At 42.2% G+C, this 20,653-nt stretch overlaps 1 protein-coding gene and 1 long non-coding RNA gene across 2 annotated transcripts; one reads left to right on the top strand and one right to left on the bottom strand.

Moving 5' to 3' along the window:
- Positions 1-1,020: 1,020 nt before the first annotated feature.
- On the bottom strand, positions 1,021-3,953 carry LOC117598442 (uncharacterized). The gene is made up of 3 exons (XR_004579110.2): positions 3,667-3,953; positions 3,418-3,480; positions 1,021-1,734 (listed from the first exon to the last, which is right to left on the bottom strand). It is a non-coding gene; the product is annotated as an uncharacterized LOC117598442 (long non-coding RNA).
- A 5,759-nt stretch (positions 3,954-9,712) lies between these two features.
- Positions 9,713-12,711, top strand: irf2bp2b (interferon regulatory factor 2 binding protein 2b). The gene is made up of 2 exons (XM_026930318.3): positions 9,713-11,007; positions 11,428-12,711. Exons 1-2 carry the CDS (start codon positions 10,230-10,232, stop codon positions 12,210-12,212), a joined length of 1,563 nt encoding a protein of 520 aa, XP_026786119.1. The 5' UTR covers positions 9,713-10,229; the 3' UTR covers positions 12,213-12,711.
- The last annotated feature ends 7,942 nt before the right edge of the window (positions 12,712-20,653 follow it).

The raw sequence follows: 20,653 nt of genomic DNA, 5'->3' as shown, positions 1-20,653 counted from the left end.
GAAGTGCCGTCTTGCTGAACAGTCCATCATCCTCCTAAACAAGCAGTGAGGGGCAATAAAGTGTGGCATGGCAGCATTTGATGTCAGAAGGAGACAGAAAGAGAGAGACACAGGGCTGTCTGGACGTTACATAAGCTGTCATTATTTGCTGGGTCTTGCTCTGGGGCTTAGTTTCGTTACAGAGAGCTTTGCCGTGCCTGTGTTATTTTTGGAGGCCATGTGAAAACTGCTCATGTCAGTTACCTGTACTGTGAGCAGCTGAGATGACGGGGAACCTGCGGGGAAATAATCAAGAGCAAAGACAGCAGTTATGAGGGGTGAGAGACAAAGAGAGTGAAAAGGGGAGGGGAGGAAAAAAAACGGCAGTTCAACTGAGGTTTCGTTGATGACTTTACCATTTTGCTCCCAGAAGCTCTGAGCTTGCTCTTGAGAGAGAGTTATGTGTCAGGGAAAATTGTTATGTGTCAGAAACGTTCAAATCCAAAGTCATCGTTGGTTTCACTTTTCCCTCATTTTAATATTTTCTGGGGTTTTTTTATGGCATTTGTAAAAAAAAAAAAAAAAAAAAAAAAAAAGGCTTACTACTTACTATAGCTGCATTTCATTCTGGAGGCACTTGGCTTAGTAGCCGTTCCTGTCTCACTGGTCAGCATTTAAAATGGAAATTGTCGTCGTATATCATAACTTTTACCGTGCACATGACATTTATTTATTCACTATCACTTGACATTACATTAGTTTACCTGAGGATAGATCCTGAACTAGCGTCTGTTTTTCTAGGGCTGCATATTTACATCACTGTTTGCTAGCTATAACATAGCTAGCTAGTTTAAAGCGAATTATGGTATCTTTACTAAATAGCAAGTTAATAGTTAGCAAGTTCACTACATGTAAGCTAGCTAACAACTTCTGGCACAAATATATTAGCAAGCTACATGACAAACAATTTACTTATATTCGTAACAACACTGCCTTGGATGGAGGGATGTTTGTTGTACAGAGAGAGATACATCAGGTTTGATCCAAATAAAGGACCTGCCTATGAATAGGACAGCCTTTATCTTGGGAGAATGCTGCCTACCTTGCTAGCTGCCTTCCGTTCGGACCTGGAAACAACCTTCTCACAATCCTAGAATAAATGTGTTGCTCGAGGAAAAACCCACTACGGTGTGTACAATCCCTCCATACACTCTTCCTAAACAAACCCACACTATCTCATTTTCTCATTTAAACCTAAAGGATTTTGCAACTTATCATGTTTTTTGTTTATATTTTTGTGTTTTATTTTTGTTGTTGTTGTTTTTGCCTAGCTATTGCTGTCTGCTCTTTCAGCGCCTGCAGATGTGGCACATCTGGATCCAGGAAAGACTTGTTTTTGCGGCGCTTCTCCAACGTTCCGCTCTCCAGGCTGCCATGGCAACAGCAGAATGTTTGGCAGCGAGCCGTAAATGGCCTGATGAATAAGGGAGAGCAGGAGAGAGAGAGTGAGAGAGAGAGAGAGAGATGGAAAAACAGAGAGAGCAGAAAACTGGGAGAGGTAGCGAGCTCTCAGTAGTCTGGCCCATATCCATGGCAGCCATAATGCGGAGGCTGAAATGAGGCCCGTGGCAGAACACCAGGTCTCAGAGAACAAAGATGTGTGCTTCTGACGCCGGCGACTGAGGCCCCGCTTGGCAGCGTCCACCCTTTCCCAGCAGCCTTTGCCTTGGCAGCCTGCCGCTCTCCTTTCCAGGCCTGCAAAGAGGATTGGGAAAGAGAGAGAGAGACAGAGGGAGAGAGAGAGAGATTTTATGTGACATCACCTCCTCCTCTTCAGTCTCGAGTGGAAAGCTATTCAACACTCGTTCCCCCACAAAGTGCACCATTTTATATCTGGCTCTTTTCATCTCCTAAATGCTGTGTTTGTGTGTGTGGGGGTGTCTTTGGGCGTGCCTATTCCAGACTTTTGGGTGTGCCTCTCCTAGTCTTTTTCTGAAGCCAATGTTTTGAAAAATGCTAGACTCATCCTTGCCTCTAATAAAAGGAGAACCTGCTACTACTATTCTTTTTTTTTTTCTTTCGTAATTTCTCTAGCAGTAGCCTTAAAGCACTCCTATGAATAATAATCACAAGATAATAAACAAAAGATCCCCTGCATCTTCCTCTTAAGTGGCATCTTGCATGGTTGCATTGCTGTTAGCTGAAGAAGCATTGTTTCTGTGATTACTGTGGTTCTTCATCAGATTTTCCTATCTCCTGCGTAATCTTTTTGGCCTTAATCCTAGTCGCCGTCTCTGCCCCTACCATCTTCTTAGTTCAAGCCATACTAATTTTCTTAAATTATTCTGATATTTGGGAAGGTTTATATATATTTATTTATTTTATATAGTTTATAAATACAGTATATCCAAACGTATCCAATATATCCAAGTCTAATCCAAGCATAGTACATTTGAAGATAAAGGGTCTTGCTCAAGGGCCTGGCAGTGGCTCAGTGGCAGTCCTATAACTTAAGCTCAACCTTTTGTTGATTAGTGCAGCTCAATACCACTACCTTGTTGCTTGCATCACAATGAACATAAACACACAGGCCAGCTCTGGCTACATAGATTTCTTCCTGCAAACCAGATGCTCCTGTTTGGGTCGACATCCATTTCTTCTCTGCATTGATCTGTTTACAGGGTGTCGTGATCTGCCAATAGTCATATATTCTCTCTGCGCTCCTCCCTGGGAGAGGAGTATTTCACTCGGCTCTGTCCTTCGGCGCCCTAGAGTGGAGGTGACGCTGCGATTTAGTGCTTGCCCACTCAGCGGCTGGAGCCAGCCAGGCTGAAATGTGGCGCATGCTATCCAATCACCTTAAATCACACACTGGCCTGTGGATTTTACTTTGAGTGAGTAAATAAAACCAGGTCCATTAGCAGGAAAAGGGCTTCATATGGGTAAGTATGTAGCAGGACGTTGCACTTTATTTTTCATGCTCTGTGGAAAAGACCCCTGGCCTTGTTGCCTGACATTCTAGCATAAGTGTGTGTGCATTGTTTGTGTGTGTGTGTGTGTGTGCGTGTGCGTGCTACTTTGCTGGAGGTCTGCAGAGCTGAACGCGGAAAGCAATCATAATGTTGTAAACAGGAAGCGGTTAGTCACACAGGCTATCCTGATAAGGCTGTGGTTGCCATAGCGACGCTTTCCGGTGGAAGGAGTAGGCCGATGAGAAAAGTGACTCATGCTGGGCAAGAAGGGCTCTCCAAAAGATTACATCACTCATGTATGTCTAGATTTGTTCTTACCTCTTTAATATGTTCATATGCAGGTCTGCATGACCACTGGCAGCTCACTAGAGAGTGTGTATGCATAGCTTTGCTTGATCAGTTGTATTCTAGTTTATAATACAAAATGCAAAAATTACATCATGTCATGGATGTGCTTATATGTTACCATACTGTTGTTGAGTCATTGGCAGCAGATACTTCAGACATCTTGCGAGATGCTTTTCAGTCTCTGAGACATCAAAACTGTGTGTCATGTTCAGAATTCTTAATTAAAGATATATGTCATTAAAAATTAAATGGCTTTAACACATCAAAGGCATGCACTACAAAGCTATTCGTTCAATTATTAAAGAAAAGCAGCGTGAGTTGTCCCAAGTCGGCAAAGAGAAAGAGTGAAACATTGCATTGCATATACCTGCTTCCTGTGGTCCCACGTTACGCCTGCTCAGATCAGATTACTCATTTCAGAGTTTGCATCTTATTCCAGGAAGGCTCTCAAAAAAGCTTCAGAACGTGCTCTTTAAAACCGATACATGTGTAACCAGCACGCAGGCAGCTGGGTGAAGCAATCTGGTGCTGCATTACCATCCAATAAACATATGGTGAACAGAAGTGGAGTAAACAGCACATGGATATACCTGGTATTAAGCTAATCAATGTTAGGTCTCCATTTATACTTGGATGAGGTTATAGACAGACTGGCTGGTGATCACCTGACCGTTTCCTACCACCACTACCACCCCACCCAGCCCAGTTGTGGATTGATGGACTTCCTCCCATGTGAATCAGCTAAGCCAGAAAGACAGGCCGCCTGTCAGACCGTGTGTGCAAACTGTTTGTCTGGCCAACAATTCCAGGAAGCCTCCTGAGGGGCTGACGCATGGTAAAGCATGGAACCTTGAATTAAGTGTTCATTCAAACCACTGCACTGCTTTTCCTTTGTGGTTGAAAAACTCTTGAGTGCATTTTTTTCTTTTTGGTAGAAAAGAGGGGCATTTGTGCTGTTCATTCAAGAATAACAACCATCAGCAAATTCAAGATGATTGCCTTTACCATTACAATAACAATCATTCAATTCAATTCAGTTTTATTTGTATAGCGCTTTTAACAGTGGACATTGTCACAAAGCAGCTTTAAAGAAATATATAAATTCCAGATATACATTTCAAATTTATAAATTTATTTAAAAAAAAAAAAAAAAAAACAATCTTTCAAGCTGAAGAGTTTTTAGATTTTACAAGTCAATATCATTCTCAATTTCTGTCATACTGCCTTTATTTTGCCCTTTGGCAAAGGTTGCAGTACACAAAGGGAAGTAATGCCTCAGCCAGAGCTGCCTTAATCCCATCATGTCTACAAGACAGGTTTGTACTTAAATCTGTGTGTGCAGCCTGTGTAACATGGACCATGAAGTCGATGGATATCTTTAATAGAGCGAAAACAGTCATAAACTGAACAACAGCTTCCGTGTCAAGGCATTATACTGAGCTTGACAGATGATAGTGGAGGTAAGTTTACTCAAAACAAATCTGTCATGGGTCAGGGATGTCCCCACTCTACTGAGCACACTTATCTAAGCATCCAACTAGGGCTTTACACTTGTAGGATCGTTGGCATAACAGGAGGGCAAATCCACTGTAAAGGACTTTACTAGGCGGAAATGTGGGTGTAAGCAGAGATCTGCTCTAATCACTATAGTGAACTAGTATGCATGGTTGTGACTGATATGATATGTTTACTTTGCACTTTACAAAACAGTGTCAGAACATGATGTCTCAGGATTTCATAATATAATATGATATAATGTAATATAATATAATATAATATAATATAATATAATATAATATAATATAATATCACACCATGCTGTTGAATTCTTAAATCTGATTGGTCAGTAGGTGTTGATCAATTTGCCATAACAGCAGCTCTCACAATAGTACTGGCTGTACTTCACATAAGTTTACATATGTTTATTAATATTTATGGAAGGAGTGTCCAGTGTCAGCACTTCATAACAATCAGTATGTTTTCAGGACAGAGGACTTTGTACTTTTGGTTTCCTGGTAATATGACATGGTAATAAGCCATGTATTTTTTATTTTTTTCGTCATATAAACATGAGGAGAAAGAAAAAAAGAGAGACTGGTGAGAGAATGACTGTTTATAGCAGTTATAATGTAAGTCATAACAGGAACTAACCTTTTTTGCAGACAATTCACAAAATTAAATGTGACCATTCAAAAATATGACGTGTTGATCATTAATAAATTGTAATCTTCATCAAATTGCTGTGGTATATATACGGGATATGTATATTTGAAGTTATTTTAAGTGTATAATTGTGTGGTTTATCTTGTTTCATTTAATGATTAATAATCTTGTTTTGTTTTTTTTAATTGATCCATTTTTAACTGTTTTCTTGTAATTTTCTTTTGCACCTTTGAGAGAACTCCACCCCAAATTTCCAAAGTATTTACTTACAAATGTCAATAAAGCATTTTTTGTATCCTTGTTACAGATATTGTTTCTCAAAAAGAGTTCTTGCCATTTGCCAGAAAATGCTGGCCGTGAGCAGAGTGTACTTTGTACAGTATGCAAAGCGTGTAGTCTGTCGCTTTATTTGACTGTTTTGCCCGCGGCTGTACAGAAACGGAACACGCTGTTCAGCGACGTGGCCGTGCGCGTGTGTGTGTGTGTGTGTGTGTCTGTGTGTGTGTGTGTGTGTGTGTGTGTGTGTGTTGCTGCTGACTAGTGCATTTGAGGCGGAAGTGAACTGCATGTCGTAATTCTACTCTACAGAGAGCTGCAGCTTCGTTTAGTCAGCTGGGCCTGAAATGAGAGCAGCGAAAATGCTTATGTAAGAGGCAGATCTGATCCGAATTACTGACTAATGTCGATGTGAAATCTGCTTTGCCTCATAAAATGCCAAAAGCTGACAAGACAATAGATAATAGAGCTCCTCTATATGGTGTAATAGCATAAAGTCGATTTCAATGTCAATTAACATTGTAATTTTGAGATGACATGTTTAAATATCTGAGGTCTGGAGAAAACTACACATTGCTCTGTAGTGCAGAAAAGAGCTGGAGGTGAGCTGTTTGATGACGTCCAAAACCTCACTTAAAATCTCACTTCCTCATTTAAATGAAGTCATAAATTCTGTTTGTGCTTTCGGATGTGGCTTGTAAATGTGTTTTTGACAAGGCCAATACACACACACACACACACACACACTACACTAAACATTAAAGATAGTCATGTGAACAATGTTGATAGACAGCTGGGAAATAGGCCTCCACTGAACATAACCTAGCTAAGACTGCCTCTGACAATTCAGTAATATCAGGTGACAGCAAAAACAAGACAAAAACCATCCCAGATAGCACACGTATCTAGCCAATGCTGACAAAACATACTGTAATTAATTGCTGAAATCCCAAAACTATAATGTGCAGCTCATTTGCTAATTGGGATGACGGTTCAACATCATTCACCGTTAAATGAATGTTCAAAATATTCCAGTTTTTCAGATTTAGACAAAGTGCTAGTCAGTTGCTGACCGTAGTTAATTGTGTGCTACAAAAAGTAGGTTACCTTAATTAATCACATAAGGAAAATTGTGTGAGCTGAATCTGTTTATCACATAGCAAGCGTGTGGAGATTAAATAAACCATTACCAACAAGGGTGCTATCCCATAACACTGACAGGTTAAAAATCACAAAGTTACGACCTTGTGTGATGTCTTCCCAACTATGCAAACAAGGTCGTTGTGACATCACTGAGAACTAAATTGTATGTGTCATACTGAGGTATGTGTGCCACCTGGGACTAGAAATTACACCATTTCCTTCACATGTGTAGAGAAATTGCTAAAATTACTAATATGACTAATATGACTAGAATTACACTGTAAGTACACTAAGTATCAACCCCAAAAACGGTCTTCCATATTGAAAAATGTCAGTAGTGAATATCAGAAGAGTGTTTATATGGAATCTTTACATAAACACAAATCTATCTTTCTATCTCTCTATTGTTTTCCTTTTACTTATCTACAAGTGATAAGCAAGTTGGCTCACTTCTAATCCAATCTAACTAATGAAAACTCGTGTAAACATTAAAGCAAATATAAACATGGGATCTCCAGTGGTGCAACATTGGAAGATTGTGAGTTCAAATCCAGATGATGCCACAGCAGTTCGATAATAAGCAGTGGCTAGTTATACGTATTATCCGAGGAAGCACTTGCTAGCCTTCACCATTCCTGATTGGTGGCTGTGGCGTGATTATGGGGGTGCTAGCTAGTGGATGGGATTTGGAAAATTACCAAATTGGGAGAATATATGTACATAAACATCATGCTGTAAATATAGCTTAGAACATTTTTTTCTTTCTACAAAAACATTACGATGTAATTCTGAAATCACCACAGCTAGTTTCTTCCTTGGTTGTCTGGGTAACTGTTAATGGAATTCTGGGAATAAAGACCAGTCAGTGTTCTGTGAAAATGGTGAAAAACTAAAAACATCCAAATTAATATCAATGTAAAATCCCTTAATTTGTAAACGATGTGCTAACCTGTTCTCTCAAATGATTACTTTTGCTTCAAATTAATAACTGTTTTTTTTTTCTAGTTAGCTTGAAGCAATCAGTGCCCTTGTTTCATTTCAAAATGTTTTACAGTGGAGTCACCATGAATAGTAAATTGATTATAGCAAATATGCTAACAAATTTAGTAAAAAAAATAAAAATAGCTAACACCTTTGGCTTTATCGCATCTGATGGAGTATGCTAGACTGCTGTAGCTAGCTGAGGATTACTAAATTCATTCATCTTCAGTAACTGCTTGATTCTGGTCAGGGTTGCAGTGGATCTGGTACCCATTCCAGAAACACCCCCAGATAGACAAGACACCATGCACACACACACACACACACACACACACACTCACACCTTGAGGCAATTTAGCGTAGCTGGCATGTTTTTGGGAGGTGGGAGGAAACAGCACAGTCATGTGAGCTCAGAAACAAACCAGAGATCTTGAAGCTGTGAGGCAGCAGCACTACGCACTGCACCGTTGTGCCAACCTGCTTACTCAGTCGAGGATATAATTTATTAAACTGATGAAACCTTATTAAATTAATAGAATCAATTAGTAAATTGAGGGAACTGGTTCTTAAATTGGTGTTTGTTTTTTTCAGCACTGTGAGTTATAAACAGTTGGACAGAGTTAATTGACAGTAAAAGCCTTTGCCATCATCATACCTCTAAATGAGTTTGTTGTTGTTGTTGTTGTTGTTTTTAATCACATTTAATAAACTTCATTCAAATCAAAGTGATTCCTCAAATCGGACGGTCTGTGGATCAGCCATCCCATATCTGATCTCATGAAAACTATGTGTCTGGGGCTGGTTAAAGCTATGACTCATGCCTGGGTGCTCATAAAAACAACAATAAGGAAGCGCACATGGTTAGACTTGTCTTTGACATGGGGCTTTCCACTTTGTGCTAAACCTGAATGTGAGCCAGTGGTAGCTTTGCTGAATCACATGGGCTTGGTCTACATGAGTCAAACTGATCAGCTTCAAGTCTGAGCAAAGTCCACTTCCCTGAAGCTAAATTCATTACCGACGTTGACTGTCACATGCTCGCAGGGTTGCCAGGTTTGCAGTTAAATGCACCGATTCAGTGCAAAAAATGATGCAATAATGTATATTTGAACTACATTAGAAAATTATATAATTTAAGTACTGTACAGATCTGGATCGAAAGAAGTGCAAATAAGGCCAATCTGGCAACAACCCCCCCCAAAAGGAGGAAGGGGAAGTTTTATGGTAGTAAAAGCAGAATACACCAGAAATGACACATTGCTAATTGCCTAAATGATCAAATATATATATGATATGATATATATGTGATATATATCTAATATATATATATGATATATATGATATGATATATATGTGAGATATATATATATATGTGTGTGTGTGTGTGTGTGTGTATTAGAGCGAGGAGTTAAATATTACCGCACTTCAAATGTGCACTGCAGCTCAGACATAAAGTCGGTCACTCGCGTGACGTTGCGTTGCCGGGGCGACCGGAATGCGGAATTATGGGCTGGCGCTCCAGGCAATATTTTGGCTTACGGGTCATTGGTGCAAGTTTTAACAACGCTGGCGTTTGCACGATCCAAGCCAAGATGTGTGGATTGCATAACAATGCGCAAATCGGTGTAGTATGATTTTTTGAGAATATTTGACTAAATACTGTAAGATCTACTGTAAGTACAAAACGCACATTTAGATTTCTTCTCCTTTGTGTAACCTAAACAAAACGCAGCTATTCAAACTGAGATTTTTTTTATTTATTTTTTTTAATTCATTCACTCCATAATTTTGGAGTCGCGCTTACTAAACTATATGATTGTTTTATATATTTATATATATTTAATAGTCTTTTTTAGTGCAGGCTGCTGAAAGAGACAAGATTTGACTTCCTCTTTGTAGTGTAAATACTACGTTCCTGTGAATCAACAGAAATAAGAAAGTAAATAGTACTGAGAAAACACATCTAGACGTTGAAAAAAATGTGGTTTCAGATCCAACAGCCCAGCTGGAGCGCCGAGGGCGAGGGGGAAAGCGCGGCGCATGCGCAGAAGGCGGTTGTCGAAGAATCGAAGTAAATAGAATCGGAGCTGAAACGCTGGAAGCTGAACTTTAGTGACGTCATCGCGCCACACAGAGCTGGCTGGCGGAGTAGTAGTGCGCGAGATAGATAGAGGCGCGCTGTAGTAAAGCACGCACTGCCATGAACTTCGGAGTGTAAACTTCGCTGTTTTTGTCGCCGACGGACTGGTGCGGGAAACTACAACGATTTTTTTTCTGCTTTTTTTTCTCTTAACAGAACTAAACACAACAGACGGGCGTTTGGAGAATTAGTCGTATTCGTTCTTTTCTTCTTCCTTCCCCAAAGCCATGTCCTCCGCGGCGGTCGCTGCCTCGCGCAGGCAGTCGTGCTATCTGTGCGACTTGCCCCGCATGCCGTGGGCGATGATTTGGGATTTCACGGAGCCAGTGTGCAGGGGGTGCGTGAACTACGAGGGCGCTGATCGCATCGAGTTCGTGATCGAGACCGCGCGGCAGCTCAAGAGGGCTCACGGCTTCCAGGAAGGCAGGTCGCATGGAGCGGGCAAGTCGGCCAAGGACATTCAGTCCGTGAACCACGCGGCTGGAGACGGTGGCTCGCGGGCGCCGCCGCCGCAGACCCTGGACCGCTACTCCCTCTCTTCGGACAGACCGCCCCGCCTCGGGCCCGAGTATCAGCCCGGCGCCAGGCAGGCGAACGGCCTCCCCGTTCCGAATGGATTCCCCAAACCTGACGAGCCGCCGGAGCTGAACCGCCAGAGCCCCAATCCTCGCAGGGCGAGCGCGGTCCCGCCGAGCCTCGTGCCTTTGGTGAACATTAACGGGGCTCTGCCAGTGAACGCGCTCAACGGCCGGCCACCTCCCATGGGGATCCCGGGCGCGTTAACGGTCGAGCACGGCGGGAAGCGGTCGGACGACGCGAAGGACAAACACCGACCGGACAGCGTGTCTGACCTGGGCGAGAGTCACAAGCGCGACGACTGGATAGGAAAAGGCAAGACGGTCCGCGACCTCATGGCCCTGCAAAATCCGGAAGGCAGGTTCAAGAAGGAGCACGCAGCCATGCAGCACCGAATGGGATACGAGACCTCTGCCTCGTCAAAAACAGGTACACAAACAGGCATTGTTTAAGAATCTACATTTTGCACTTGGGCACTTCAGACGTCTTCACTCAATATTAGACAAGTTTATGTGAAAGCAGTAGATTAAATTACCTCTGAACTCTGAGAAACACATTTAGTTTTTTTTTTACCCTTTGTATCTGAAAACTCGTGTGAAAATAACAGCTTGGAAATGACTTCTGTAATGAAAAGTTGAGTGCACATTTCTCACTGCCTTCAAATGGCATGGCTGTTTTTGTGCGTCAAAGAAATTGTCAAACAGTGCCAACAACAGGTCATGCTTAGAGTTTTTGAAGAATGAAAGGACTCCATTTTTTTTGCCTAATGTCTGTTTTTTTTCCTTTCTTTCTAACTGTTTAAACCACTTCCCCACCCCAACCCTTCCAATCCTCCCCCTCCCTTTACAGATCGAGGCAAGCAACCTCGAAGCAGCATGAAGAGGAAAGCCTCCCCAGAGCCTGAGGGTGAGGGCGCAGGCACTAAGCTGAACGGTGACGGGCTGCCTTGGTCTTCCTGCACATCTGAAGTGCCAAAGCTTCCTGCTGCAGCTCTGCCAGGCTACACCACCGCACCTCCTTCCACCATCTCTCCACACCCACGCACCACGCCGCCTGAGGCTGCTTTGACTGTGCACAACGGCCAGTCTCCCATGGCTGCCCTCATCCAGGCAGCGGACAACGCTGGCAGCGCGGGCACCGGCTCGCCCAAAGACGCCAACCAGGTGCACTCCACTACAGCAAGGAGGAACAGCGGCAGCCCGCTCTCTCCCTCCTCAGCCGGCCAGCGGCGGCTCACCCAAAGGGACGTGATGGGCGCAGGGGTGGCAGGCACGGCTGCTGCAGGCACAGGTGCCAGCCATGTCCCAGGTGTAGTAGACCCTCAGGGTGGTCACCCACAGAGCATTCCGGACTCGTCGGTGCCTCCTGGCAGCGTTCCCCTGTGCTGCACCTTGTGTCATGAGCGGCTTGAGGACACACATTTCGTGCAGTGCCCATCAGTGCCCTCACACAAGTTCTGCTTCCCCTGCTCACGCGAGAGCATCAAACAGCAGGGTGCCACGGGCGAAGTGTACTGCCCCAGCGGCGAGAAATGCCCACTGGTGGGCTCCAACGTGCCCTGGGCATTCATGCAAGGGGAAATAGCGACCATCTTGGCCGGAGACGTGAAAGTAAAAAAGGAGAGAGACCCTTGATTTTTCCACACTATTCTGTTTTCCTCTTTTTTTTGTTACATTTGTTTTTTCTTGCAAAAGATTCAAAAACGACAAATGACATACACACACACACATACGATTTCAGATGACTATAAATAAATCAAATTGCATACCATCCAAGCAGAAATTATGGGACATGTACATATGGACTCAAGGGAAGTGTACACTTCATAAACATGGCTGTATAAATTTTTTTGATTTTCCCTTTTTGAATACATTGTTTCTATATTTTTTGAAGATGAAAAGGTATGTACACATTCTAACAGACTACTTTCACCCCCCCGCCCCCCCCCCCCTTTCCAGTTGTTGTTAAACGCCAATTATCAGTGTACTATTAGAACTGGTGGCAGTCCATGTTTAAACATAGAATGTGACTAAAACTACTCTATGAGCACTTGGCAAAACTGAAATGCTTCTAGCTGTACTTGTATGCACTTGTTTAAAATTGCCAAATACAATTTTTGACCTTGTAATAACAGCCTAAAGTGTCCATGCTCTGCTTCTTGTCCATTATTTTTGAGCCAGTCTCTCCCTCCTGTGAATCACACTGTAGAGGGATGATGCAACAATCTGTGCAAGAAAATGGGACTCAAAGGGGGGGGGGAGAAGAAAGGAAGAGCCGATGAGACAAAGGGAGAATGTGATATTCTGTGCAGTATATGTGGTGGCAGTCCAGCGGTTTAATATGGGCATTATTACCTAATTAACTTCTCAAGAATATTTGAATTGGTAAGAATGGATATTTTCAGACTGTCATGTGGTTATGAATTGTATTTTACTTTTTTTTTTAACTCTTGTGTAGAGTACCTTAATGTGGCATGCAATCTGACCCTCTAGATGTCTATTTTTACTCCCACTTGCCATATGTTCAGGGCTTGTAAGCACTCTTTCCTTTGGCCTTTTTCGGTAAGCCAAACCTGTGTTCCTCAACAACAACATTTCCATACCTTATACATGACATCTATAACATTCAATAGTCTTTGGGGATTTTGTTTTAACTTCTTAATAATTTCATCCCTTTAATGTTCAAGTTTATAGTTTGTGTATTGAAACCTGGAGTCTGCTGCTATGAGTGAGTGAATGAGAGTGTCAACGTCTGAAGCTGCTTCTTGACCAAGTCCGGAGCAGTTATTTGACTTCTGAGAAATTTTAGCCACACGTTAGGAGAGTCGGCCCCGCACCATAGCTTGAGCCCTAATGAAATGTTCCCTGACCACGTGGTTTTCGCCCCCTGCGGTGGAATTCCTGAGTCACCGTCCTCCGTCTCCTCAGTCTGGGGCTCCTTGGAGGCCAACACGCCTGCTACTGTTAAGGCCGATTGCACACACTAAGCTTACAGAAGTGAATGGAGGCCTCTGTTCCGCCCAGAATTCACATGCACTTGCCATTCAGCGGAGCAGCAAGACTGCGCTTAACCCTTTCATAACCCAACCCGGTAACTACCTTCTTATTTTTACTGAAATCATTTTTATTGCTCTCTTACTTCAACCATTCACCTAGCCTACAAAGGAGCCAGTATATATTAATATCAGAATACTTATGATTACAAATTCCATATCCTATTTTCAGGATTTATACATTTCCAAAGCTTGTATATTATTCATATCATAATACGCATATTAAAATACAGCATATTAATGAAATATTAAAGTCTTAATACTTATAAATGAACAGACTACATAGCATATTTTCCAAATCTTGTCCTGTTTATTTAAAGAAAAATCAAAGTAATAAGTGCTTTTAAAATAAATAAATAAATAAATCCGTGCTATATGCCAAATTCTTCCGTTTGGTCAAAGGATATTTAACACAGCTTTTGGCTGTAAAGAGCTTTTAAAACTATAACATTTCACGATATTTTTAGATTAGTTTGCAGCTTTCAGTAAACATGGCCGCCGCTCGGACTGTAACTTCCCGACGTGCACCGCGCGCAGCGTTCACACCCGCGCGCGTTCTGAGCTGACCGAGCGGTGACGTGTGCGCGCTCGCGCTCATGTGTTGTTGTCAGACTTGTTTATGTTCTTCCGTCACACCGAAACTCGACGTGAAGTGTTTTGTTTACACAGCTGTCTCTCCCCTATCCGTTTAGTGTCGGGGCTAATTAATACAAAATATGTATATATAGAAAATTTGAGGGAGAAAAAAAGCATTTTTTTTCGCGAGACGTCTTGTTTTGGCGCGTGCAGTTTTTCGGCTTTCATGATTTATAGGCTGCGACTTTTCCTCTCTTTCTTCCCGCCAGAAATGTAAAGCTCCAGTCAAAACAGGTCGCCATCACAGTGCCCTGCTGTCACTGCACCCTTGTTTGACTAAAACAGCAGATTCAATTTGTCCAGGAGATTTGGATTCAGTTTGTGATCCTGGGCCGGCGTAAACAAATTTAATTACTGCTATAATCCTTACATTAGTACTGTATTGATTGTACATATTAGATATTGTGATTAGCCTTCACAGTAATTGACCTATATATTATTATTATTATTATTATTATAGAATAATATAATGACAAAATGCTGTACGACACCAAAATAACGCCCTGTAACCCCTAATTTAATTGTCAGGTCATAAAATCTAACTCAGTGTTAACATCCTTTATGTAAATTTCACTCTCTGAAAACTTAGTACTTTTAATACCTGTACCTTTCCTTTAAGGGTATATATTGTGTACTTTTAATATATCTCTTTCACCTAGAAATGTGGAAATAGGTTAGCTTTAAAATGATTTAATTTACATAAATGGATTGCAGTTAGTTTTAAAGTTTTAAACGTTCACTACGTCTCTGCATTTCTAGGTAAAGTGCACATACTGAAGGTACAAAATGTGTACCCTTGAGGGTACAACGCCAGCAACAAAAGCAGGTACAGTTTAGTATCCCTTATACTGAGAGCGTGCATGTACGTTAGTTTTAAAATGTTCACATATGCGATCTGCACATATGATTGGAAGTGCACGTTTGTTGTTGTAGGCTATGTGCGGCTGCGTGTAAACCCTGACGTGTACTTCAGACATTTTTCTGTCAAGCGTGTAGGGGTGGTCTGAGTGACTGTTTCAATTTGGGTTTGGAGCAAACTGCTCCGATTGGAGGTTTCAGATTCAAACGCAACTCCGAAGGTCAACAAGTACGCCGTGGGCCTGCATGGCCTGGACAAGCCAGAGATGTGTGTTTGCCACGTCAGCAGTTTTAAGCTAGTCTGCCTTGGGGATCTGTGGAAATCCTGTAAGGGTCTTACTGTCGGTGCTTTATGCAGTAGCACACACACACACATGCACGCATGCACACACACAGACACACAGACACACAGACAGGAGGGGCTGAAAGGGGGACGTGTGGGGCAAGCAGCCCAGCTCACATTCCAGAGCCTTTGCTATTCCAGGGGGAAAAAAGAAAACAGAGAATGTGAAAGGTAGTGAGGGAGGAATGGGAGACAAGAGAGAGGGTGGGGGAGAGGGAAACGGAGGGGGGCAGACATATCCAGCAGTTGCACTGCCTATAATTAGACAGAAAACAGGCGAAGCCCTCCTGCCATCAATCACCGACACGGCAGCACCAAGAAAGGAACATGCGTCCTGTTGACTGGAAGCCTTTATCTGGAGGAAAGGTTTTTATGTCGCACCAAATATAGAGATCACACCCTCGCCAAGCTGGTGTGTGTGTCGTAAAAGGGGGCCTCCGTTGCCTGGTTACCTGTTGCATGGGTAAACACTGGAGGGAATATGGAGGTGCCACGTCAGTTACCAGACACAGGGGAAACCAGGCCCAGGCCTGGGAATGGCCTTTTATTTGCCTGCTACTGTCTATCGGCAAATCAGCCTCCTCAGTCTCTAGGGATAATCAGTATTTTTGGAATAAAGGGATTATAATATGTAATATAAATGGATGGAGTAAGGAAATAAAATATCTAATCAAAAGGCTTAAAGGACTGAAATAAAAAAAAGACTACATTTCATTGTGTAGTCTTTGTTGTTCTAGAGTAGGTTAGGAATAAGATTTTTGAGTTTGAAGCAAAGACTTTTATTTTGCAAAGATATAAATCAGTTTGAAGTAGTTATAAATCCTAGTCAAAGCCAATGAATAAACAAAAAATTCAGATGTGAAATAGGCACAAGCTAAAGTGAAATTCTTAATAAAAATTCCAGAGGGAACAATAATGCATAATTAACTAGAGCTTCCCTTCAAGTGTTGAGTTGCTTCTTCATAAAATGTTCTTTTTAGTCACACATCTCTCAGCCCATGTAATCATGGCTATGCTGGTTGTCATTTTTTTCCCCTTCACACCAAAGTGACACAGTTCCATGCTCACTTCCCCATGTTCCCTTGTGAGCTGTCTTTGGGATAAAAGCCCTAATTAATCATTTTCCAAAAAAAACTCCACATACTTCAGAATATGGGCTAATTTTTTTTTTTTAATCTGGAGTGAAATTTTGCCCATGAACATTTTCAAATCTAGTCTTATTCTCTGGAAGCAACTTTGAAAACAGACTCCCATTTCGGGAAGCCTGATTTTAGAGATTTGCTCTTCAAAGTGAATCCCTTGCATCCTTTCTTACTCTTTGTATGAGTGCCATTTTTTTTAAAGGCTTTTAAGATGGGGTTTTCTGGTGCACGTGGCGTAGGGCTTTCCATCATACTGCGAGGGGGGACTTACGGGGGCCTTTTTAGATGTGTAAAATGAATGCTTTGTAATGAAATATCCCACCCAGCACGAGCCTCAGTTTCTGCTACATGGGGGAGGAATGGGTGGGAGGAAGCACAGACCAAAGGATAGTGTATGAGAGAAGAGAAGGAAAGATGTGGGTGGGAGGGGGGAGCAGAGGAACTGCTTCTTGACCTCATTTGTTAATGTGTAACAGGCCTTTCTGTGGGTTCTGTTTGACAACGGTTGCACAATCTCTTGTGTTTTTCAAAAGCAGAGCGGTCCTTTGCACTCTGGCTGCCTCTTTTCTGTGCTGCCATGGGTGTGGTGGTTTGGCAGTATGAAGGCTCTGTAAATGGTCAGCTTTGGCAAGAACAAACTCACAAACCATCCCACTCTCTTACTATTTGCTTGGAGTGCTTTTCCTGCCTAGCCTTTTTCATTGCTATGTTTTCCAGATTTTCCTCATTAAATTGGCAGGACAAGACAAGGTGAGGTTTGAAGCAGTTGAAAATTAAGAATTGCTATTGACATTCAAGGTCAAATGACTTTTAATATGAAATGACGTTGAAGAGCTGATTCAGAATTGACATTTATGATACCTTGCTTTATAAATTGGATGTCATGGCCCTTGCCTTGTTTTGACCCCGCTGCATAAGTTGGTCACTTAAAATGAAACAATTAAACTCGTATATTTTCCAAATACAGCTTCAGACCATTTTTAAGGAAAAAACTGAAGCTGTCTAAACTTCTGGAATTCTGTTGAATTTCTGTTGAGATCAAAAGACTTATGATCTTTTAAGTGCTGTTTTAAGACTGAACGTTATGATACATTGCATTATAAAATGGCTCTCATGGCCCTCCCCATTTTTGTGCCTGCTGTATACATTGGTGTCTCAAATTGGAGCCATCTCAGATTCTACATTTCTATAGAATTGTCAAGTCTTGTTCTTTAAAGAGAGTGGCATTCCATTGTTGGTGAAATGGAAGTGAGTGAATTAATTAGCTTTGGATGACTCGAAACCCAATTTTCTAGCTCTTTCTACCATTTCACACAAGGCATATTGACACAAACACTTGACTTTTGACCTTGCTGATCACTCAGTAAGAACACAAACTCCAACCCATGCATGGAATAGCCTCTGGACATTGGTCAACAAAGGCAACTGCCTGTGATATAAATGGGTTTTTATGGAGGCAAAGTCCAAACTCCATGTGCAGAGGCTCATGGCATATGGTTAGGCTGAGAAGATGAATAGGTATTCAGCGCAATCTTATCAAGCTCAACCCTTTTAGCGAACCACTAACTAGGTTCAAACAGGTTTGAACACTGTTTTGTTAAAAGAAGAATAGATGTACAAGGCGTGTTGCTGCTTTAAAGAAGGTGAAGTGCAGCACTGCAGTAGTATTGCGAGGCTTCTGGGCCAAAGGTGTGTAGTGTTGTGAGTTTGGTGCTTTATGGTGACATATAGAATACATGTCAGGTGGAGCCAGAGGGGAAAAGAGATTAAGAGCGTGGGAAGGAGGAGGCTGTGTATATGTCTATCACATGAGTTTGGATTTTTCCATTTGAATGGAGAATGAATGTAGACTTTGATTTAATCAGCTTGGTGAGAAAGAAAGCAAGAGACAGAGGGATGTGCTGGAGGCTGATTAAGATGATAATTCAGGACTGATTAAGACGTTAATTCTATGAGTGTATAAAGAAAGAGAATTGCTCTCTCTCTCCCTTTTTCTCACTTTTGCTCTTTCTCACTCGCAGCAGAGCTCTCTATATATAACTCCACATGACACCTTATTTAGGTGACTATCTATTTTCACTCCCCTGTCATTAGTCTTTCTTTAGTTCTCTGTTTTGCTCCCTTTCTCTCCAACAGGCAGTAGGCTAATGGAAAGCTGTAACATAAAGGCAAAAGCAGGTCACTGCTGATTGGGAACAAGGACAAGGGCTTTTTCTAAAACCAAAAAAAAGGAGAAAGGAATGCAGAACAGGATTTATGGTTAGTGCTATTTTGGTTGGAGTCATGAGGTTTCTAACATTAGTGGCATTGTTCCTCCTTGAGAGTCCTGGTCAGATTGAGCCCTTGGCCAAACTGTCCTATAAAGAAACCTTTAATTAAAACACGGTTGCATCTGGTTTGAATTACCTTTTGTCCTTTATGTGCAAAAATAGCCTTTAGAAATTTACCACCATAAAAGAGACAGTTCATTGAAGTCAGCGATGCACTTATGCCCCTGTGTCTTATTATAGTGTCTTATCTCTAACCAGAGCTTTTAACTATTGATTTTTAAGGATGACTTTCCACTCTTTCAAGAAGAAAGGCTGGATTTTCTCTGTTTGTATTCAACATTCATTCATACCCTGCAGGTCTATGGGATCATCTTCATATATATTTCAAAAACTGCGCAACTTCTGTCTCTCCTCTCAGCCGCTAGTGCAATAGGCATGCAACAGCTGATCTCAATTGAAGCCTTCATATCTATCTCTCTGTCCGGACCCCACAGGCTCCATCTTTGATCTCACGGGGATCCAAATGTTCAGTTTAATAGGACACAGATGAAGCCCAGCACCCTTGTTATCCCAGGCGGGGAAGGGACCTTGTTTCCTCCGGCCTTCACTGCTACTTACACGCTCACTTCTGAGAAACAGGCCTTGCTCATGAAGGTCAACTCTGCACAGTTTGATCCATTTGCTGTGAAACGTGTGACCATTGTTTGATTGATTTCTCTTTTTGCAATCTCAGACTGGCAGACATAAGAAGCCGTTTCTAACTCCCTCCTTTCCTTCTCATGGAGTAACGAGGGTTTCCAGAGTGGGGTGGGGGGGGGGGGGCTGATTGAGAAGTAACCAGAGGAATGTATTCTTCTCTTGCATGATTAATGCCCTCTCGTCCTGCCACGGAGCCACACTGCTCTATTTTTAGCGTGCAGTGTCAAAAAGGGGCCTGCAGGAATCGCAGTAGGCTGCAATTCACATGATGGATGAAATCATCACAAAGTACAGTCTCTGTCTTTTTTTTCCACACCCACTCTTTCTTTCTTTCTTTCTTTCTTCCTATCTTTCTTTCTTCTTTCTTTCTTTCTTACTTTCTTTCTGTCTTTCTTTCTTTCTTTCTTTCTTCCTGTGAAATGGAAATGAGCATTCCTTTTTTGTCCTCAATGTGAAAAACGAGACCGCTAGCGCTCACGATTGTCGGAATGTTTTCTTTCAGGTGCTGGATCGCTGTCAAATGTGCTGAAAAAAACTGGAGCGAGCAGTAAGCGGCGGCAAAGGGAGGGAGAGAAAAACGAGACGAGGCGAAGAGGAACAAAAACAAAAGAGCACAAAAACAGATCTCGACAGAAAAAAAGAAGGGAGCGAGGGAGCGAGAGGACGGGGGGTGGGCGAGTTAGACAGACAGAAGAGGCTTTTGTGTGCATGACAGCCATTGCTGAGGGAGAGAAGGGATCGGGATCAGCTGATGAGCTGATGTGATAAAGAAAAAAGGCGGCTTCTCTGCACACAGCACAAAGGCAGACAGGAGAGAACGTCAGGTTTTGACATGAACCCAACCAGCTGCAGCTGCGGCCAGTCTTTTGGCTTTATTACGGTTGGTTCTTCAGCTCAATGTTGCCAACCCAGAGTATTGTTGTCAACTGCATTTCCGACAAGTCTCAACTTGACACGTATTCTGTCTCTGCACATTTGCAAGAGGAGATTTCTTTGCCTCCTTCATGTTGGCTCCGCGAAGCTGGCCTGTTTTCCACAATTTCGATCTGGGAGCAATTAGAGTTGGATGATTTTC

This window comes from Pangasianodon hypophthalmus, chromosome 11 (genome assembly GCF_027358585.1).
Source record: "Pangasianodon hypophthalmus isolate fPanHyp1 chromosome 11, fPanHyp1.pri, whole genome shotgun sequence".
NCBI classification, from domain to species: domain Eukaryota; kingdom Metazoa; phylum Chordata; class Actinopteri; order Siluriformes; family Pangasiidae; genus Pangasianodon; species Pangasianodon hypophthalmus.
The sequence above is the reverse complement of the archived record's forward strand: the minus strand, read 5'-3'. Positions and strand labels throughout refer to the sequence as shown.